This window comes from Poromitra crassiceps (genome assembly GCF_964638095.1).
Source record: "Poromitra crassiceps genome assembly, chromosome: 15".
In the NCBI taxonomy this organism is placed as follows: Eukaryota; Metazoa; Chordata; class Actinopteri; order Beryciformes; family Melamphaidae; genus Poromitra; species Poromitra crassiceps.
In genome coordinates, this window is record NC_139634.1 from 13,303,334 (window position 1) to 13,324,558 (window position 21,225).

A 21,225-nucleotide genomic window follows, 5' to 3' on the forward strand; every position below is an offset into this window, starting at 1 on the left:
ATCTTCACTGATGTCCACCGACAGACCTGAGAAGAAGCACCAACACATGATGTTTCCCTGTCCAGCTGCAGCTGTACTGCATGCCACACTGCTTGAATGCACATAGAGGCCATTTACCCCTGGCACTAACATGTGTTTTCTGTGATCAGATTGCAATCGGATAGTGCTTGACCACTTGAAAGTACAGGTGCAAACGCCCCCAAGACACATTGAGGACGGATTGCGATTTGATCGGCCAAACCACCTCCGGAGGTGGTCAGGGACGCATTGTGACCACATTGAACACAAGTGTAAATGCAATGCGTCCTCTCAATCCGCATAAAACCAGCAGTCACCACTGTTTTTCTGCTGCTCTATGCTATGGAGCTTGCCTGATGCGATCGCAATCAGATCTCAATGTGGACACTGGAGACACATATTAATACCAGGTGTAAATGTAAACAGGTTAATGTGGTCAAGCACTAGGGTTGTCAAAAGTATTGATAGTATCGATAAAAATCAATACTAAAAATTTTAAACAGATACAATACTCATTTGCAACAGTATCAAATATCAGCACTACTTTCTCTTAACGAAAAATGAAACATACTACTGATTTCTCCCTCCCTGTCATTGGTGGGTATCTGTTGCTTCAACAAGGTCAAAGTGTTCTGATAGGCTGATGACTACAGCAGGGCTAATCTGCTGTGTAAATGCAAAGTTTTTAATGAGTTTTATCAGGCCTAGATTATGGAGAAGCGTGCATCTGTCTTTGTTTATTCTGTATGCCTCTTGATGTGTTGTCATCCCCCCGCGTGTTATCGAAAATGGTATCGAGTATCGATATTTTCTTGGGTATCGGTATCGAAGTAGAAATTGTAATATCGTGACATCCCTATCAAGCACTATCCGATTGCAATCTGATCACAGAAATCGCATGTTAGTGCCAGGTGTAAATGGCCTCATAGTTCCTCATGTTGAATATTATGTATGATGAGTGATCCATTTTGGAAAAAATCAACACCTGAATTCAAATGCACCCTGTTATTCGTAACATTAGTGTTACTAATATCCATTGGAAAATACTGTAGCCTACTTTGATTTTCGTGCCATGAATCATTTTTGTCAGTGTAATTTTACTATTTGCAAATGGTGTATTTCTTGTTTTTGATTGTGATATTTCACATATCAGGTTCTTCTTGTTAGAAGCGATGCCATGTAGCTCTAGCATTGACATTTCTATAAAATAAAAAAAAGGATCAGACAGACGAGCTATCTTTCAAGAGTCATATCGGGTCACGGGGAGTTGAACCTGGCAGGCGAGATCCTATCTGTGCCGCAGTTTGTTTGATGATTTGCATTCTAACAGCTGGAGCTGTCCTGCTAGCTGCATACAACACGTCACCACGCTGCCCCTTCAGATCTACCTTCAGCACGGCCGCCATAAATCTCCACATCAAAGGTGCCGTCGAGCGGCGGGCTGGCCCTGTGCTGGCGGCTGACGCTGACGCTGACGGCGCCGTCCTCGTCGTCCATGAACTCAGCCATGTCCTCCTCCTCGTCCTCCTCCTCCTCGCTGCTGTTGGACATCTTTAAAAGGGGGCAGAGGAGAGGCAGAGAGAGAGGGTCAGACAGAGCCGGAGGACACACTGCTGGCACGCAACCGTTCTCACACCGCTAAACTGAATATGTGCGTCTGGTTTGGGACAACACACATTTCTGTTACCGTTGTAAAAGTCGCTGTCGGGTAAAAAACTTGTATCTCCAGAACGTCAACTTTTCAGGAACTATAGAACAACAGGCTTATCTCTAGACTGAACAGCATACTTTTGGGGACTTTATCTCACGGGGGTTGGAAAATAAATAATTTTCTGTACCGATAAGAGGAGTGTGTCATCGTTCAAGTGAAGTCAAAACATGACAATCAAAATTGGAGTTACAAGGTTTTCACACATGACACAACAGTGTTGTGTTAATAGCACATACTTTCACCAATCGTTTCAGACAGTGTCAGATCTCAGACAGTGTCAGATCTCAGTGTAACAACAAGTGACACACACACACACACACACACACACACACACACACACACACACACACACACACACACACACAACTTTGTGTACGACTTTTCCGTTTCAGTCTGTCTCTGTCACTGCTACCTGTAATCTCTTAGGCAAATGTCTGATTACTCTACTGCCCACGCCGCCCATTACCGAGGCGTCAGGTCTGCTACGGCGCTCTCCGTTTTGTCGCCTCTCTGTACTCTAGGCTATCACATGACCACGGGCCCCTAATCCTGTGGTTGCACTAGGCACACTATCAGTCATCTCCTTCAAACCACCTGACACACGTCCTTCAAACCACCTTACACACGTCCACCTTGAGGAGATTCACTCGTCTTTGTTGCGTTAAAGAACACAAATCGAGATAAGTTAAGTTATCCTTTATTTATCCCCATGGGGAAATTCATCCTCTGCATTTGACCGATCCTCTACCGGGAACCTTCCTAGAACTAGGAGCAGTGGGCAGCCGCAGTGCGACCAACTCCAGGTCTTTTGCCAGTGCCTTGGTCAGGGGCACTGACAGGAGTATTATTAACCCTAACATACATGTCTTTAGGTGGTGGGAGGAAACCAGGGCACCCGGAGAAATCCCACACGAACCCGGGGAGAACATGCAAACTCCACACAGAAAGGACCTGGGACGGACCGGGGTTCGAACCCAGGACCTTCTTTCTGTGAGGCAACAGTGCTAACCACTGAGCCACCGTGCCTTAGTTTTCTGTTCTTAATCAATGCTAATGGCCCTTTCTGGGTGGAGTTTGCATGTTCGCATATAGGTTTTCTCCCACCAAGACTAGACTGTATAAAAATAGACCAAGAGACACAGTTCAGGTGGTTTTGAGACTCAAAAGTCTCCATACTGTAGTTACAGTACAATGTGAATATATGAGCGATTGTCTTTTAGCGCTGTGATGGACTGTCAACCTGTCCCAGTAGTCTCCCTGCCTTCTGCCTGATTTATGCTGACACAGAATCAGAATTGGCACGTAAAGTAAATGATTGAATGTCCATATTCATTCATATGAAACTCACCTGAAGGAAACCCACGTCTAACAGTGGGAAACCGAAGGCGCAGTCTCGCGGTGTGGCTGTGATCTCGTATCTGATCCGTGAAGCGTTCGTCTCCATGGCGATGTCTTTGCGCACAGAGATAGCCTCAAAGAAACGGCCGGATCTTTCAAAGGGTGGGGGCCTTCTCTTTTGGCCAACAGCTGTGAGAAACAACATGGAATATGATCTATAGCATGAACTACTTAACATTCATAGCAGGGGTGTCACAGTTTTTGTTTTTTAAATCAATGTTGAATTAAGTGCAACGAAAGGTACTGGCAAGCTTCAAAATGTTGGATTCTGATCATGAGATATCTAACTTTCACAATTCCAGAGCAATTTCTACATGGCTTAAACTTAATTCACCTCTGCAACATAACAATTAAATTATTATTATTATTGTTAAATTAGCTTTGACATTACAGAAAGGCAAACCAAATAAAATAAACTATATAATATGCTAATATATAATAACCAAAACAGACAGACTTGTTTACCATTTTCGTCAGTTGTGGTGGCTCTCTTTCCGAGGTAAAGGGCGTCCACATAGAAATCTTCGCCAGACTCGTCTTTGTACAGCCGGACGTGCTTCAGCTCGTACTTGCTGCCGACGAACTGGGTCTGTATACCGCTGAGCAGGTCCACGCATTTGTAGCCCCAACTGTGGACGAACCGAAACACATTGAGATGCTGTATAATAAAACGCTTTTGGGTTTAACTGACAAATCCAAAATCACGCCGTGTTCGCGACTCACTCGTGCCCCTTATTGAAAAGAGTCATCATCTTTGCCTCCGCGTCCTCGGCTCGCCCCTGCCTGTTGCGGTAAGTGAACGTGATTCCAATTTCATCCTTCAACATTCCCTTGTATGCGAAGCAAAACTGAGAAGAAAGAAAGAAAATAATATTCAACATTTTTGTTATAGAAAAGCGAGGAGTGGTGACAGTCCAGTCCAGTTTTGTCTTCAGCGAGACGAGGGATCGAGAGCGGGACAGACACAGAGACCAAGGTCCAGGCAGTGTTTCATCATAGACGTCATCATCTCAAAGCATGTTCCTCTACATTTAGTCATTTCCTTGTCAATCCTATTCTTGTAAATTCAGTGCGCTGACGTTAGCAATCGAACCAATGAACAAATAAATAAGGCAAGTATGTATGTATTTTACCATGGAATGCTGTTGCAGTGGAAATTCCATGTATATAACCTCCGCGTTCTTCAGTGACCAAAGGCCACAGAAAGCAGAATTCTCCACTGGAATCCCTTTTATCAACTCATCGTCATCGCCATACTAGAGAGCAAAAGACAAGGAAAATGATGAGAAAACAAAGCACGCTCTGAACATTTACTATGTGCTAGAAACTGCTTTTAAAATAAGACTCTGTTCAAGTAAAGTATGGAAGTAAATTATTTTGCTAAAAACATTTTTTGTTTTTGAAAAGCAAGGGCCACAGACACTCTTATAGTTTAACGGGATGATGTACTCCCATACAAATGAGTAGCATAAAAAACATCGGCTAATGCTATACCATCTACAGCACCATAAGACAGGCAGCAGCAGGTCAAGTTATCATTGATTGGTAAGGTGTTTGTCTCCACTGACCTCAGAACGGTCGTCCTCAAAGTCTCGGAAGTATTTCACATCACGGCCTTCTTGGGCCAAAACCTCACTGGGACACTCTGCGCTCATCATGGCCTCCAGAGCTGCCTGCACCTGCTCACACACACACACACACACACACACACACACATGCACACACACGCACACGCACGAGCACACAGACGTTAGGATTTGGCATTGCAAATTAGCCTTGGGCTATAAAATGGACATTTTGGTAAACGTTATATATACATGTATGTATCTGTCCCTACACAAATAAATAAAAATGAAAAAAATATTTACTGTTTTTCTACACTACCTATAGTCAATTAAAGTACAAGTTGCGAAATCTAAAAATTACTATTTTGACAAAATAATTGCTGATTTTAAAGTAAAGCTTGCAATAAATATTATTGAAGTATTAGCTTTCTTAAGACTTTTGTAAAGTTTTTGAGGACGGGTTTGGATAATTTGATTTCTTCCCACAAACCTTTTTTGCCATTCTTTTTTTTAATCCCAGTTTGTCTATAATCATCTACACCCGAGGAGGAGAGACAGTGACAGTTAGAATTTTTTTAATCATTTGAAGCGGAGAACAGACCTCAGACTCAGATGCATTGAAGGCGATGGGCCGTGTAGGAACCCCTCCCCACAGCAGAGTGAAGGTCTCCATGTTGCCTCTTCCTTTGGTGAGTTCTTCGACAGTGATGTTGGTATCTGAGCCAAACACCTCCGAGTGAAGGTCTTCAAAGTCACCTGCAGCCAATAAACACAGTTTGGGTGGTTTCTTAGGATGTCTTCAGTAGAGGTAATCAATAGATAAATTGTACTTTTGCTGCTAGAGCCCAATGGAATATCAAATGTTGAAAGCATGTCTAAGTATGGATGCTCTTCTTTGGCAATTTTGCTGTACTGTGAAAGTACAGTTCAGAAACCTGGATACGCCCTTATCCCAGTTTTGAGAAACACGATTATGCTAGCTGGAGTACTCTGAAAGAAACCGGGATACTGTTGCATGTATACTTATCCTGGTTTCTGACCATTGCCGGCTACCTGCGCAAGCGCGGCTTCAGCCAGGTGACACAAAAATACAAAAATGGCAGCGATGAGGAAAACGAGTTTAGTTTTTCGGTGACGAAATAATTAAACATACTTGGTTGGGTGTTTAGATGGGAGAAAGCATGGAAATGCGGATCTGTTCAAGTCTGTAGTACAGTGGTATACAGAGTAGAGGACGAAGGTGTTGTGACTAAGATGAAAGGAAGAAGCAGTGCACAAATGGCGAGAGACCATCGTGAAGAGTCTTCACAGTCTTGGCCCAAAAAAGGTGAATGACATCACACACCCAATAAAAGTGCAAAAAATAAATAAATAAATAATAATGATGATGCTGGTTTTTGTTGTAAACATTGCAGGCGCCTGCGCAAATAGCATGCAGTAATCAGTAACCGGGATACTACTTATCATGTTTACAGGGATATGAATAACCAACCTTCTATGTGTTCCAGGTAAACGCCATATCCTCAATATCATCAAAACCAGGATAAGCCTCATAACCAGGATACTCATGTCCATGTAAACACAGTCACTGTTGAATCTGGAGTGAAGTAATTTGAGGACAAGCCCACGTCGACTCGGAAGTTGCAAACTCAACTACCCATCCCTGCCATAATGTTTTACTGACTCTGATTCTAGCCAGTATTCACTCTCTCTCTCTTACCTCTGGAAGAAATGAAAGTGACTGTGTACTGCGCTCCTTGGTTTTCATCATCGTCGTCGTCCTCCTCCTTAGTGACCTGGACCGTGTCGGGTTTAATGGACCACAGGTTGTTCAGCGCCGCCTCCACCATGTCCGCCGAGGCGCTGACAGGGATCGGTCCTGAATAAGACGGACAAAATGCTTAATAAAAATCGAATGGTTCTGTGAGGCACTGTGGTGGTACAAATTACAAAATGCATCGAATGATATTAAAACATATCTTATCAAAAGTTGATCATTACTTTTCCAAAAACGAAGACATGAACTAACGGATAAGAGTAAAAAACAGTGGATTTTCCTTTCCTCTCACTACAATGAATATGACGGTACAATCAGCATTACCGGTCTTTGCTTTGCCATAACCCAGGCAGAAGAAGGTGCTCCCACACAGATAGCTGGCACAGCTGCTGTTGACGGTCACCAACTGGACCTCTTGGACCGGGGCGGCACCGCTAGACCAGGATTCAAACGTAACCACCTGGGGGAACGACAGGAGATGAGACTCGGAGGAATATACTGCTTCGATGGACGGAAAAATAAAGAATGCATCCTCAGATACACTGTGATGTTCGATATATTCTAGGAGTTATTTGTTAGTTGTTGCAATTCGCTCCCCGTCATGCTTGCCTTGTCTACTTTTAAATCACAGTTAGTGATTTCCTACATTTCCCAGCATGCCTTTGGACAACCCCCAGAGAAGGCCTGAACTTGCTCCATTCAGCTGTGGGTTATACGTTAGGGCTGGGTTAAAAAAAATCGATATATCGATAATGAATCGATATTCATGTGAAGGAACAAGTATCGATACATAAATCCCAGTATCGATCTTTTAAAATGCATTTTACAAAAGATTTTTTTTTTTTTTTTTTTATAAACATAGGCTATAATATTATAGGCTGTGTGTGGTAGTTAAAACATAGTTTCAAGTTGACGTTTATTTATGTTTGTAGTTGAAACAAAAACATAAATACTGTAGGCTACATGTGCATTGTGCATGCACCATGAGCCAGATGTACAGACCTCAAATCTGTTTGCACTATAATGTTTGTGAACTGGAAATGTTCAATGTTATTTTATTTTATTTTATTTGCAAAGCATTTATACTTTATGGAACACTGTTTACAACATGCTGCTGTTCAATGATTCTGTTGTATTGTGGAAATCTAAATTTGTTTGGCTTCTCACGGAAGACTGTAAAGAAAGAGACAGAAGACTGTAAAGAAAGATAAGATGTTGAATGACTATGTTGGTCATGTTTAAATAAAAAAGAATTACATGATGTAACTGCTTGCTTTATGGTCAATTCTTAATGTAAATATTAATATTGTTTAATAATGCACCAGGTTAGAGGGTTCCTTGTACAATTTACAGCATTAGTTCTTTGATAATCTCTTCCATTATCAAAGCAAAACTGGTATTGTAACTAAAATATCGATATCGAATCGTATCGTATCGGAAATCGTATCGACTTGGGACCTTGTGTATCGGAATCGTATCGTATCGGGAAGTCAGTGGCGATACCCAGAGAATGATGCGAGAGCGTTTGCATCGTAAGAGCAAGAGGGTGAGAGTTATCCAGGCAAGAAAACGTGTCCTGTGGCTGCATTGTATTCTGGTCTATGGAGTCTTTCTGGAGGTGGAGAAATTGCTCTCTCTGCATCTTCTACGATGGATTTCTCCCTGTAGTGTATGATTGCTGAACGTCTCGTGGTGCAAAAATGTCGGCTCTAGAAAGAAGAACCTCACTCTTTGATTCTGGGGGACTGACACCAGAACCTGATTCTGGGGGACTGACACCAGAACCTGACGTTTCAGATAGCTGAAACATTTCTGCGTTGCATTTTACACCTACAGACTAATGATGTCTTGGACTATTTTCCATAATGAAGACTACATTGGTGATCCAGGTTATCATCCCATATTGTATCATCCATTCATTGAATAGCATGCCCCCTTTATTTTCTCTCTCTCCCTCCTGCAGCCTCACCCCTAGCAGTTACTTCATTCAGTCATTGATATACACGCCCCCCTCGTTGCTTGTCCAATCACTGTCTCCCATGGTTTCCCTCTCTCTGGACTATACCCAATCAGCTCATTTCCCTCGTTTTTCTGCTGGCCAATCAACTGAATGAGTTGTATAAAAGTTCCCATGTATCTCACTGTGTTGTAACTCACCTATGTGCTGTCCTCCCCTGATCACCACCATTGTCATGGCTCCTGATGAATTCCCTATGGTGGAATTCTCTATCGTATAAATCACTGACGTCCTCCGTTCATCTCAGGAGGAACCGCCATCATATCATGGAGTCATTTGCCAAATCTAATTACTATCATTAAAAGTTATCTGTACCTTCTACCTGTCTCTAGTCTCTCATTATTGTATAGGTTGCGCAAGCTCCGTGTGACGCGTTTATCAGGTTTATTACTGAGTACATTATGTCAGCCACCTCATACCTGTGTCTCATCGGAGACGTCATAGTCTGCCACAATGTATTGTATCTCGTTGACGGCATCGTTCGTCTGGTCTTCTGTGAAACGGCTTTCTCCTCGGAACAAGGCAATATTAGTACTGGCTCTTCCTGAATATTCTTGGAACACAATTTCCATGTAGTAGCTAAAGAAAAAAAACAGAAAAAAACAGATCAGATTTAAATGATTGTCAATGACACCAAGCAATCTTGCATAATCCTGTCACATCACACACACACACACACACACACACACACACACACACACACACACACACACACACACACACACACACACACACACACACACACACAAAGACATAGGGGTATCCTATACTATGAATGGAAGGTTGAATACTTTTGAAGAGCTACTTACGGTTTTCCTTGTTCTAGAGCCATCACTTCAGACTTCTGTGCTGCCGTTGAGAGGTGGTTGTACACATAACGACTCTGGTATGCAATTTTCACCTAAAATAGAGGTTGTGACATCATGTTGCAAGAAAGGAATGAAGAGAAATACGAAAAGTTTGATTAAAAAAACAAAAACAAAAACGAAATTGCCTGAAATATATCGCTAAATAAATTTCTAAAACATTGAGCATCTAAATGTGTTAAAATTCCGTTTATAACTTTATAATTTTTTACAGTATTGCAGGTGTTTGTGTTTTCAAAAGGTTGAACAAACGCCATGCTGCACAGCAGCAGTCACTGTAATAAAGATGTGTCTTGCAGTCCAGCAGTACTGATGTCCAGTTGATACCTTGTCTTCTGGGCGGCTGGAGTTGCTGAGGTAGAGGTCACATCGGTCGTCACAATGGAGGTACAGGGTGTAGTTGTCGGTAGTCGGAGGGACGAAGAAGCCTCTGGTCCGAGTGACAAAGTTGTTATCCTCGTTGGGGAAGGTGTGAGGCATGGCGTCCACCCACTTTGACCAGTATCCAGTTTGGTTCTCATGGTAGCTCAGCACGTCGTCCAGTGACCGGGGCCTGGTGTCGTTCCAGAGCTCCAGCTTCAAGCCTCTGCCGCCTGTATGCGGGTCGAGGTCAACAAGTACAACGTGTAAGTGAAGGGCAACCATGACAGTGACAGATGTGTCCACGAAGAGTCGTTTTTGTTGACGCAATGTTTTTCACTTCGTATATAGTAGATCAAAAACATTGCTATCTTGTCAACAAATAAATAATATGTGTTATAAGAATATAAAAATCTGGATCTATTAATCAATATACCAATGGCCAACTGTACTGTTCTTTATCATGATGATGCAGACTTAAAATAAGTACACGCGTTACGTATAAATGTATAAATGCATTTCAAATCGAATAGATAAATTAGATACAAATCATCACACTCAATTTGCTGGTTGATACAAAAGATTTCTGATCAATTAAACATTGATCATAGAATCTGCTGCCGACGTTAACTGATCTTTTCGATGACGCATACTTCAAATGAGGTACAATGTGATACACATGGGGACTGGAGAAGGCTTTTCCAAAATGTAGGGTTAGTGTTAGGGTTATGACCCACTGGGTCATGCAGGATTATGCTTTTGTTAAAGAAATAAAAAGGCACGCAATAAACTGTGTCTGAGTGTCGAGTTGAGCATCCTCTTCTATTTGTGTTCTCTTTCTAAGAATCTGCTGTCGGATCTCAGTCGTGTTGAACAATATTTGGCAGGGTGCGACGCCGACGACGTGTGTACTTCAAAGTGCAGTAAGTGCCCGATCGTCACAATTCCGTCAGATTATCTTGTCCCGCTAGACAGCACTTCAAAGTCCCATGACTCACGATGAACTTTGAACAACGAGCGATCGAACTCGATGTACTTTGTCGACGAGCAGAAGCACGGATGCTTGAAATTCTTCCGCCCATCGATGTGTCAAATGTTCTTCAGATAACGAGACAGCACAATATAAAAAATGAGGCAGATGGAGACAGGTGCCAGACAGTGGGAGGAGGCGTCTTCTTCTCACCCGGGAAGACTGTCACGTTGCTCATCATCGGCTGCTCTGCAGTCTTGCACACGATTCTGTCATCAGACACACTCTGGATTGCACAACGCCTGCCTGAGGAAAATCACAGTTAATCACAGTTAGTAAGCATATATGTCTCATAGCAGCATTCCAAGGCTAGACACAAGCTGAACTTAAAAGAGTCACCCCAAAATGAAAATTCAGTCATTTTCGACTCACCTCCAAAACTTCAGACAAAACTACAGAAATTCCATTGACGTTTGTGTGTGTTTGGTTTTTGTTAAAAACGGCAATGGCGTTTCGACTGACATGGAGGTGAGTAGATAGTGACTGAATTTCCCATACTTTTTCATGGAGAAAACTTCTTTCCTTTTCAAGGATCCGTGGAATTTCAATGTAATGTGAGGCGGTGACAATCAATACCAGAGATTATTACTACACTGGACAAATAGGACACACCTCTTTATAACAGTTAAGATAAATACATTTTCTGTTATGTTACATTCCATGGAAAGGTTATCCAAAGAAGATTACTGTAACAATTAATTTCATTACACACACAAAAATTCCATGCCTTTTCCAAAACTTTGAATTTGAATGAACTGAATTCGAATTGGACTTTGAATGAATTTGAATAATTCCATGACTTTTCCAGGCCTGCAAAACGAGATTTTTTTTTAATTCCATGACTTTTCCAGGTTTCCCTACGACCGTGGGAACCCTGCTTTTAAGATAACTAAAAGTACGTCACTTTACACAATGTGAAAATGACTCCAAACTATCTATAAATAGAGATTGCAATAGGCGAACCATATTGACTTGACGTGATTTATCACTGTGTAATTGAGCGTAGCTCAACAAGTAACTCTTTTATTACACACCAAAGTCACAAACCATGCCAGAGTCAACAGAATGTGACAGGAAAGCGTGTGAAAGACTATTGTTGAACTGAGTCCTCCTGTAGTTAGCTTGTCATGCTCCATTGGGTTTCTATGCTGTTTGAAGCTTCATTCTTCTACCTGACTACTGACTCTCCTTTGTTGGTGTGTCTGTCTGGGTTTTAAGGTATGCCCACATTCTGCTTTGTTTGAAAGGGGATCATCACCATTGCGAGACTCGACGCCCGCACAACACATTTTGTAATGAACCGTTTGTCGAGCGGCACATTGCACGCCCATCTATGATTATCACTTTGTACCATCTGATAACAATGTCGTGAAAACTGCGATAGGACTGGAATAACTTGATTTCAGATGTGATAGACATTTTCTATTGTTGTCTTATGAAATGGTAAAAATCCCTTTTTTTCATACCCAGTGTGAGTTTACTTGACACATTCAGTATTTCACCAGCCAAATACGTTTTAAGAGTAATGTTGGTTGGGTGTCTGTTTTTTTTCTCTTATTTTTCCCGCATTCTCTACCCAATTGTACTTGGCCAATTTCCCCCCCTGCTACCCCGGTCGCTGCTCCACCCCCTCTGCTGATATGGGGAGAGCCAAGACTAGCACCATGCTTCCTCCGACACAGTTGCCAACCAATACAGTAATGTATTGGTTGGGTGTCTGCCAAAGTGGCTGGTGGAGGAAACTAACAGACTTCAGTAGCAGTTGGTTGGTGTTTGAACTCCCAGCCTGACAGTGACGATTACCTCCGACAAGCACGACCGCATCGGCATCAGTTTGGTCGAAGAAGCGGCCGTGGACGGTCAGGAGGGTTCCACCTAGAACACTTCCCTCCGAGGGAGACACTCCTGTCACCTCTGAACAAAGGGCACAACAGACGTTTTCACTTCACTGTAGTTAAGTATGAATACTGCAAAATAACTATATACAGTATGAACAGTGGTGGAAATGGGGAGAACGCCTGGGAACGGAGTTCCCAGAGTAAACATTGAGAGGGAACAGCGAGAACGAGAGGGGGAACGGCATTCCTCCTCATGTTCCCCTTGAAAAATGTCTTGCAGAGCAGTGGAGAGCCGAGCAGAGCAGTGGAGAGTAGAGCAGTGGAGAGCAGAGCAGTGCAGTGGAGAGCAGAGCAGTGGAGAGCAGAGTAGAGCAGTGGAGAGCAGAGCAGAGCAGTGGAGAGCAGAGCAGAGCAGTGAAGAGCAGAGCAGAGGAGAGCAGAGCAGTGGAGAGCAGAGCAGTGCAGTGGAGAGCAGAGCAGTGGAGAGCAGAGTAGAGCAGTGGAGAGCAGAGCAGTGGAGAGCAGTGGAGAGCAGTGGAGAGCAGAGCAGTGCAGTGGAGAGCAGAGCAGAGCAGTGAAGAGTAGAGCAGTGGAGAGCAGAGTAGAGCAGTGCAGAGCAGAGCAGAGCAGTGGAGAGCAGAGCAGAGCAGTGGAGAGCAGAGCAGTGGAGAGCAGAGCAGAGCAGTGGAGAGCAGAGCAGAGCAGTGAAGAGTAGAGCAGTGGAGAGCAGAGTAGAGCAGTGGAGAGCAGAGCAGAGCAGTGGAGAGCAGAGCAGAGCAGTGGAGAGCAGAGCAGAGCAGTGGAGAGCAGAGCAGAGCAGTGGAGAGCAGAGCAGAGGAGAGGAGAGCAGAGCAGAGGAGAGCAGAGCAGTGGAGAGCAGAGCAGAGGAGAGCAGAGCAGTGGAGAGCAGAGCAGAGGAGAGCAGAGCAGTGGAGAGCAGAGCAGAGGAGAGCAGAGCAGTGGAGAGCAGAGCAGAGGAGAGCAGAGCAGTGGAGCTCAGAGCAGAGCAGTGGAGAGCAGAGCAGTGGAGAGCAGAGCAGAGCAGTGGAGAGCAGAGCAGTGGAGAGCAGAGCAGAGCAGTGGAGAGCAGAGCAGTGGAGGCAGAGCAGAGCAGTGGAGAGCAGAGCAGTGGAGAGTGGGCAGCATGAAAGGAGCAGAGAATAGTGGGAGAATCTACAGTATTTGGAAGCTGAATAAGCAGCGTCAATATCAATGTGTCATCAAGTCTGTCATGAATAAAAAAATCTATGGGAAATAATCAGTAGAGCTTGGCAATCTTATTTAAGTAACTTTTGTCAGAGGTTTTTACATAGCTGTAAGTAGCCTAATGGTATAATGAGTAAAATCAATTAAAACAGTCAAGCATTCAGAAATAGGGACCCCCATCCTGCGTAAGTGGGTTCCCAGAGTAAAACCCGGCCATTTCCACCACTGAGTATGAATGAACACTGGCCCACTATGAACAAGTACGAGTAATGTCTCTACTGTACCTGCAAAGGTCTGAAACATGGAAAGCTTGTTGGAAGCTGAAACCCTGTACACGCTCTTCTCTGGTAAACTCCTAAAAGATGATAGCAAAGGGTTAATCCTTTTCTTTCATTAAAGGGTTAATACGATGACAACTTCTCTCATGTTCTGTTCTCGCTTGAAAGCTTCGTATCTCCAACTCCAAAAAGGGCCATTCCCTTTGAGTTGATCTAATAGGTTTTGAAACGTAAACCCAAGCGTCATAGACTTTTTTTCACTCGTCTCAAATTTAAATGAGGAGTTACCAAGTTTTTCACCTGACAGCAACGATAAGAAACTGAAGTTTAGTGCCTTGACTTTACCTGCCCCATTCACTGTCCAGAATGTAACTCAAGTTGTGATGCCCTGTTGTGAACAACAAAACACAATTAAAGAAGCATTTGGAAAACAAGAAGCATTTGGAAAAGGCTGTTAATTAACAGCAACTTGACTGTGGAAGCAAACTGGCTTACCGACATACGTCCCCGTCATTCTGCAGCTCAAGTGGCCATGCCAGGAACCTGGACTGTCCAGTGTCAGGCCATAGCTTTGGAAACAGAAAAGCGTTTCAATTGCGCACGCGGGGCAAATCAAGTTTCAATTCAATTCAATTCAATTCAATTCAATTCAATTCAATGATTACAAAAGGCCCTCGAATGCTTGTACTGTCATTTGTTATATTCATTGCATTTAATTTATTTCACAGTATAATTTTATTCGGTATAACTTCCTCATTGAACGCCACTATTGGTCGCTCGCAACAGATTGCTCTACTACAGCTAAAGTTGCTTTAAACGGTTGAATGTATACTGTATGTATGTATTGTAGACTGATGTGTCGGCTGCCGATTCGGATCACAATCCACCTACAGACCAAATACTTACAGTTCATCTGAGTTGGGCTTGAGGAGCTCACAAGGCATTCCTCCCATGTAGGCTCTGCAATGAACAACGCAGCGTGTGTCACTTTACAAATCTGCCTTTCAATGGATTTGTCTCAGTGAAATTCCTAGTAGTAGGGAATGAAAAAATATCCATCGAAACAAGTTACCGGTACTTAATCTAGTCTAGTAGTCTTGGGCATCCGGGTAGTGTAGCGGTAGATTCCCTGCCTACCAACATGAGGGTCGCAGGTTCGCGCCCCCCGTGTTACCTCCGGCTTGGTCGGGCGTCCATACAGGTACGACTGGCTGTGTCTGCGGATGGGAAGCCGGAATGAGGGTATGTGTCCTGGTCGCTGCACTAGCGCCTCCTGCTTCGGGGTGGAAGGGAACTGGTGGGAATAGCGTGATCCTCCCACGTGCTACGTCCTGCCGGTGAAGCACCCCGCTGTCAGGTGAAAAGAAGTGGCTGGCCTGGCACATGTATGGGAGGAAGCATATGTGTCTACAGCTCTCCCCAGATCAGCAGGGGGTGGGGCCAGATCAGCAGGGGGTGGGGCAGCGACCGGGGCAGCTGGTTAAATTGGCCAAGTACAATTAGGGAGGAAATCAGAAAAAAAGATCTAGCCTCATAGTCTTAAAATCTTTTTTTCTTCTTCAAACAAGTGAAAAAATGTCAATGGGATGAGATCACTTCACTTGTGTGAAATGCATCAATCAACTTGTTTCAAAAATATTTCCTGAATCAAAAGTATTTTTTTCTTGATACTTGTGATCTGTCTTATTCTGCCTTGATTCAAGAATAACCTTTTGTTTTAGTTTTTCAGTGTATCACTTTGTGTTTTGGTCACTTTTATCGTCGTTACCTCAGAACTCTGAGTGTCAGACCATTTGAGCTCTTCTCTGTGTTGCTTCCGTACACGTCGGTGAAAATCCTTCCTCGCAGCTTCACCAAGGTGCCTAAAGTTTGTGATATAGGATACAGGCTTAAGAGCAGCTTCACCAAGGTGCCTAATGTTTGTGATATAGGATACAGGCTTAAGAGGCACAATCACTTTGATTTGAACAGTCATGTGGTCTCGTGTTGTACTGTATAGTTTAAAAACAATAGCTGTACCTGGCGGGCCGCTGACTCGACTGAGCGTGCTGATAGTAGGAGTGCGATACCACACACTCTGAGAAGAGTAACATTACAGAACAAGAAAAACATTAATAAGAACCAACCAGCAAGCGTTCGTCAGATTTAGCTCGGCAAATTCTCTGTAAAGTCCTCCGAGACATGCTTGCGAATTAGGGCTATACAAATGAACTTGCCTTGACAAGCCAAATCCCTAAAACTCAGAAGATTGTGCATAGTGTAACGGATTACAGTAACTAACCCCTTACAAATAGATTTTTCCCCTTGAATTTCCCCTTAGCTTTTTAAGTTATAAAACGTCCATACTTTCACATACACATTCTGCATCTGCTCATTCCAATTCTTCATTGAAGCTATAGCTGATTATATGGAAATAATCAAACCCCAGATGCCTTTTTTTATGGCTACACCATTACATCAGATGCAATCTAGATGTCTTGTGTTTTGTGTGTGCAATGTGTGTGCATCGTTGGAAGCCTTGGGATCTGGACTACACTTTAGAATAAAGTTCTGTGGGTCTGGACAAAACTCAGCTAGGGGGAGGAAGAGGTCGATTTGAACCAGAAATCACATCAAATTCTTCACACTGCATATTATTGCAACTGTTGTAGAATAGAAAGTGACAGCCAAAAGGTAAACAGTGAACCACTTGGAGAAAACCACTTGTGATCAAAAAGATGGAGAACAGGAGTCAGAAGTCGTCTTAAATGAAGTATTTAACATAGATCTTGGCCAAGAGATGCACTCTTGTATATTCACGAATGGATACACAGGCTTCCTTTTTCAATGAACAGAAAGTCAAACATACTTATAGGACACACATCAGATTACATCTGTCTTGACGCATATTTGAAGGCTAATCTGCAGAGAACCTATCTGTTATTCTGGCTCTGTACAGGACAGAGCGACACGGTGACAGAGTACATACAGTGTGAGCTGTAAATGTGCGCTACAGGCTATCTGAATATGACCTCTGTCTATGTATGTACAATAACTATGTGTAACTTAAATGAAAATGTGTATGAATATATTAACTAGTGATCATCCAAATAAAGGCTAATGTGATTTAAATTTCCCTGTCAGCAACCATTATTGCAATATTAACATTAATAATATATCACATATTGTATTTTCTGTGTTGCATTAGATCCTGTGATTTGTTTTGAACGTCCAACTTACATAGATACTGCAGTGGTACGGCCTGTAATGTCCGTTGCATATTTTGCTGTCAGGAATAGGAACGCCATCCACACTGACATGGGCGACATATTGACCATTGGGCATGGCTCTGTGATGACAAAAAACACAAATTATACACAGTGTGTTCAAGGGTAGCATCATGTTCTTCAGATGATGACCCACTCCAAAAAAAAGGGGGTCATGAATAGGAATGAAGGTTTCAAATATGAGTTCTTATCTATCATATTATATTACAGGTCGGCTATTGAGAGTGTGCTCACTTTCTCCATGCTTGTCTGGTTTGGTCACACAACCACTCAGGACAAGACTCGGCTGGAAAGAGTGGTACGCCGAGCAGCTAAAATGATCGGCTGTAGTCTCCCCTCACTGTCATCACTTTACTCAAAAAGAATAATCAGGAAGGCTAACAAAATCATTGCAGACCATTCTCATCCGGCACACCACCTATTTAACCTCCTCCCATCAGGCAGGAGATACAGGAGTATGAAGAGTAGAACATCTCGCTTCAGAGATAGCACCTACCTCCAAGCCATAAGGCACTTGAACTTGCACTGACACATTACCGTTGTCACTTTAAACTGTATGCACCTTAAACTGTATGCACTTTCTACTGTATATGCTGTAGCTGAGAACTGTTCCTGTATGTTTCCTGTCGTTGGCTGCTATGTTTTTTGTTTGTCTCTGAGAGTGAACCAAGACAAATTCCTATCAACTTTTGTTGACATGGCAATAAAATCTTTGAATCTTATCTGAATCTTTGGCCTGGGCTACCTGGTGTAACACATGATCTGGTCGCCGTGTGTGGAGTCTCTCTCCACATCACAGGGGACGGACAGGGTATCAGACACCAGGGTCACACGGTTGCCGAATGTGTCGTCTGCTGGATTCAGCTGGAACTGATTTTCCTGGGCAAAACCTGTTGGATAACGCACAGTAAATAGTCACTAAACGTAACATGCTAAATGTAGAAAAGTGACCCCAGGGAGCCAGCAGCCTTTGCCAAGAACAAGCTGTGAGACTGTGACCCACTGAAACTGCCATAGCCTATAGGCCAGTGGTTCTCAAAAGTGGGGTCCGGGAGCACCAGGGAGCTTGAGGGGGTTTCAGTTTAAAAAAAAGGGGGTAATTAATGTTCGCTATAATTCCATCCATAGCCTATGTAACACAATTACAGAATGTATGACTATTTTGGTCATCTAAAAGCAACAATCTTATCAGATGGGGGGGGGGACCCTGGGACAAAATATGGGGGTCCGTGGTCAGTTTAGGGGTCCACTGAAAAAATTGAGAACTATTGGGATAAGGCTACTTGTTGAAGAATTGAAAACAGTTAAATCAAATCTTACCTTCTCCTTCAATGGTGAGTCGTGTTGCTCCATTCATGCTTCCTCTTCTTGGAGATATCCTGTGAATTCTTTGGGCATCTGAAACATGAAACAAAATCTATCTGTCTTCCTTCCTTCTAATTAACTGTTGCAATGTAAACCACTTAAGTATTTAGGCTATCGTTAACTAGCTAGCTTAGCCTACCACAGGAACGCCATCAATAAATCCCTGTGGTAACATTAAGGCGATTATCAAAATGGACCATGTTTTGAAGTGGGGAAACATAAGTCCAAGCGATTTGAAAGCACTATAGTCATCCAGCACCACTTACTGCAGCAACACCACAGCGCGACGAGGAGGAGAGCCGCCCGCCTCTCCATCCTGGAGGTCTCCCCGGTCCGGTCTGCTTCTACCTCACCTTACCCAGGGATGTCCACCGCTGCACGGAGAGAAACACCGGGTTTTAAGAAAATCAACCGGTCATTTTAGAAGGTTGACGGGGGGGGGGAAGCCTCGTTAGAGGCAACGTTAAAAAAAAAAGGGCTAGGAATGTCAAGAAAAGTTGAAAGGTCTTGTAAACTAGAGTGAAGTGATGATAGCCGAATTAAAAGCAGCTTGGGAAAGCCGTGTCCTACCTGTGGATTCAATCGTCCAGAGAGAGATAGAGAGAGGATAGAGAGATACACTGCCTGAACCTGCACGAACTCTTTATAGTATGATGTGACGCCCTTCACCCATAACTGGGAGGAGACTGTTGGGACCGTCCCGTCCAGACACCTGCATTCCCTGGCTGGTGCAGCCTACAAAATTGTGTGAGCTGTGATTTGCAGTGGTTGTGATTGACTAATATTTCTTTGACTAAACACAGTAGGCTTTTGTTTTTTAAATGGACAATTAAGCCTGAGCTATATATAGCCATATATAGCCTATGAATAATCCCATGTTTTTTAGGCTGCATGCAGCAATCAATCAATCAATCAATCAATCAATCAATCAATCAATCAATCAATAACATGTATATTTATATAGCAACAAATCATAACAAGGGTTATCCCAAGGTGCTTTACAAATAAAGCAGGTAGAAGACCAGGCTCTTTATTTTGGACACAACAATTGAAACAATACTCAACAAGAATATACAGTAGGCTACTTTTTGGGGGGATTATACTCTAAGTAAGTATAACGTTTATATATAGCACCTTTGACAGAGCAAAGTCACAAAGTTCTTCACAAGAGTAAAATAGTCTAGGCTATAAGACCGTAAAATAGTAGCCAACAAACAATCAAACATAAAAACAAAGGACATAAAAACACAGAAATACAAACACAAGAGGCTATAGACAAAGGCCAGTATAAACAGATGAGTCTTTAGCTGCTTTACTGTCAACAGAGGCCAAAGATCATACGTCCAGACTAGGGACAACAACCAGTAGCCCTGGTCAGAAGACCCAAGTGACCTGCTAATGTAGGAATGGAGCAGGTCACAGAGGTGCACAGCACAGGTGCTCAACCATGCAGGGCTCTGATGTGATTACAAGAACCATTGAGTCCTAAACTTGATGGGAAGCCAGTGAAAGGAAGCTAAGATGGGTGTGATGTGAGATGTCCTGCTGAGCTGAGCTGGACCTATAGCCAACAGCCTCGCAGCGATCTGGACCATTTGAGCTGGACCTATAGCCAACAGCCTCGCAGCGATCTGGACCATTTGAGCTGGACCTATAGCCAACAGCCTCGCAGCGATCTGGACCATTTGTAGACGGTGAGGGATGACTTGCTGAGGCATGTGGAACGGGAATTACAATGATCCAGGCCCGATGATATAAACAACAAAGGCATGAATAATCACCGCCTCCAACTCGGCTTGTGACACAACAACAGACCTGAGTTTGGCAACGTTTCTGAGATGAAAAACAAAAACAATACTTTAATCCCACTTTATGACTCAGTCTATAGGTGTTGTGTTGTGATATAATTATGATATAATTAACTCAAATAATCTGGCTCAGTCTTGCCTGTGCTCTCCGTGAACATTTTGTAACAAAGGCACTTCATAGGAAATGTTATGGAATAGAATTTACCATCCCTCATCCGCAGTGTAAACATTAGCATTTCCAGCCAATATAAAAAATAATGACCAATTATTTGAATAAAGCCAGAGTCAGGGAAGTTAGATCAATCAGTTGTATTCAAGCCATAACATTTACTTCTGCTAACTTCATAGCAGAAGGGTTGTATTCACTACTTCTCAATTATACACATGATGTATGCAATTACAGAGGTAACAGAATGCAGCCAAGATTTTTGCTCCAACCGTGTATTCACGGGGGATCTCCTGCACAGGCACTCGGACAGTGCTTCTTTTGCCCTATTTCCAGAACTTATCTCTTTATCTAATGAGGCCTGCCTATCACCTCTCTCTCCCTGGTGGAGTCTATATCTAGTCTTTGTGCTCCAACCGTGTATTCACGGGGGATCTCCTGCACAGGCACTCGGACAGTGCTTCTTTTGCCCTATTTCCAAAACTTATCTCTTTATCTAATGAGGCCTGCCTATCACCTCTCTCTCCCTGGTGGATTCGAGACCATCTAAGTGACG

The 21,225-nt window shown here is 43.1% G+C and overlaps 1 protein-coding gene across 1 annotated transcript in view; it reads right to left on the reverse strand.

Moving 5' to 3' along the window:
* The window catches only part of LOC310790027 (fibrocystin-L-like), a gene marked incomplete at its 3' end in the record, with an annotated part of 46,518 nt that extends 27,499 nt beyond the window's left edge, over positions 1-19,019 (reverse strand). Inside the window, exons 1-25 of the mRNA XM_083651745.1 lie at positions 18,962-19,019; positions 18,651-18,728; positions 18,076-18,220; positions 17,284-17,392; positions 16,084-16,141; positions 15,833-15,926; positions 14,971-15,024; positions 14,560-14,633; positions 14,410-14,452; positions 14,071-14,141; positions 12,546-12,656; positions 10,896-10,988; positions 9,680-9,945; positions 9,296-9,387; positions 8,906-9,065; positions 6,794-6,929; positions 6,413-6,571; positions 5,294-5,448; positions 4,696-4,806; positions 4,261-4,383; positions 3,851-3,975; positions 3,593-3,756; positions 3,078-3,256; positions 1,407-1,569; positions 1-26 (exon numbers count right to left, since the gene is read on the reverse strand). The exon at positions 1-26 is cut by the window's left edge and continues 129 nt beyond it. Of these exons, the coding sequence (XP_083507871.1) occupies positions 1-26; positions 1,407-1,569; positions 3,078-3,256; positions 3,593-3,756; positions 3,851-3,975; positions 4,261-4,383; positions 4,696-4,806; positions 5,294-5,448; positions 6,413-6,571; positions 6,794-6,929; positions 8,906-9,065; positions 9,296-9,387; positions 9,680-9,945; positions 10,896-10,988; positions 12,546-12,656; positions 14,071-14,141; positions 14,410-14,452; positions 14,560-14,633; positions 14,971-15,024; positions 15,833-15,926; positions 16,084-16,141; positions 17,284-17,392; positions 18,076-18,220; positions 18,651-18,728; positions 18,962-19,010 (2,838 nt within the window). The remainder of the gene's footprint in view (positions 27-1,406; positions 1,570-3,077; positions 3,257-3,592; positions 3,757-3,850; positions 3,976-4,260; positions 4,384-4,695; positions 4,807-5,293; positions 5,449-6,412; positions 6,572-6,793; positions 6,930-8,905; positions 9,066-9,295; positions 9,388-9,679; positions 9,946-10,895; positions 10,989-12,545; positions 12,657-14,070; positions 14,142-14,409; positions 14,453-14,559; positions 14,634-14,970; positions 15,025-15,832; positions 15,927-16,083; positions 16,142-17,283; positions 17,393-18,075; positions 18,221-18,650; positions 18,729-18,961) is intronic.
* Between the last annotated feature and the right edge of the window lie 2,206 nt (positions 19,020-21,225).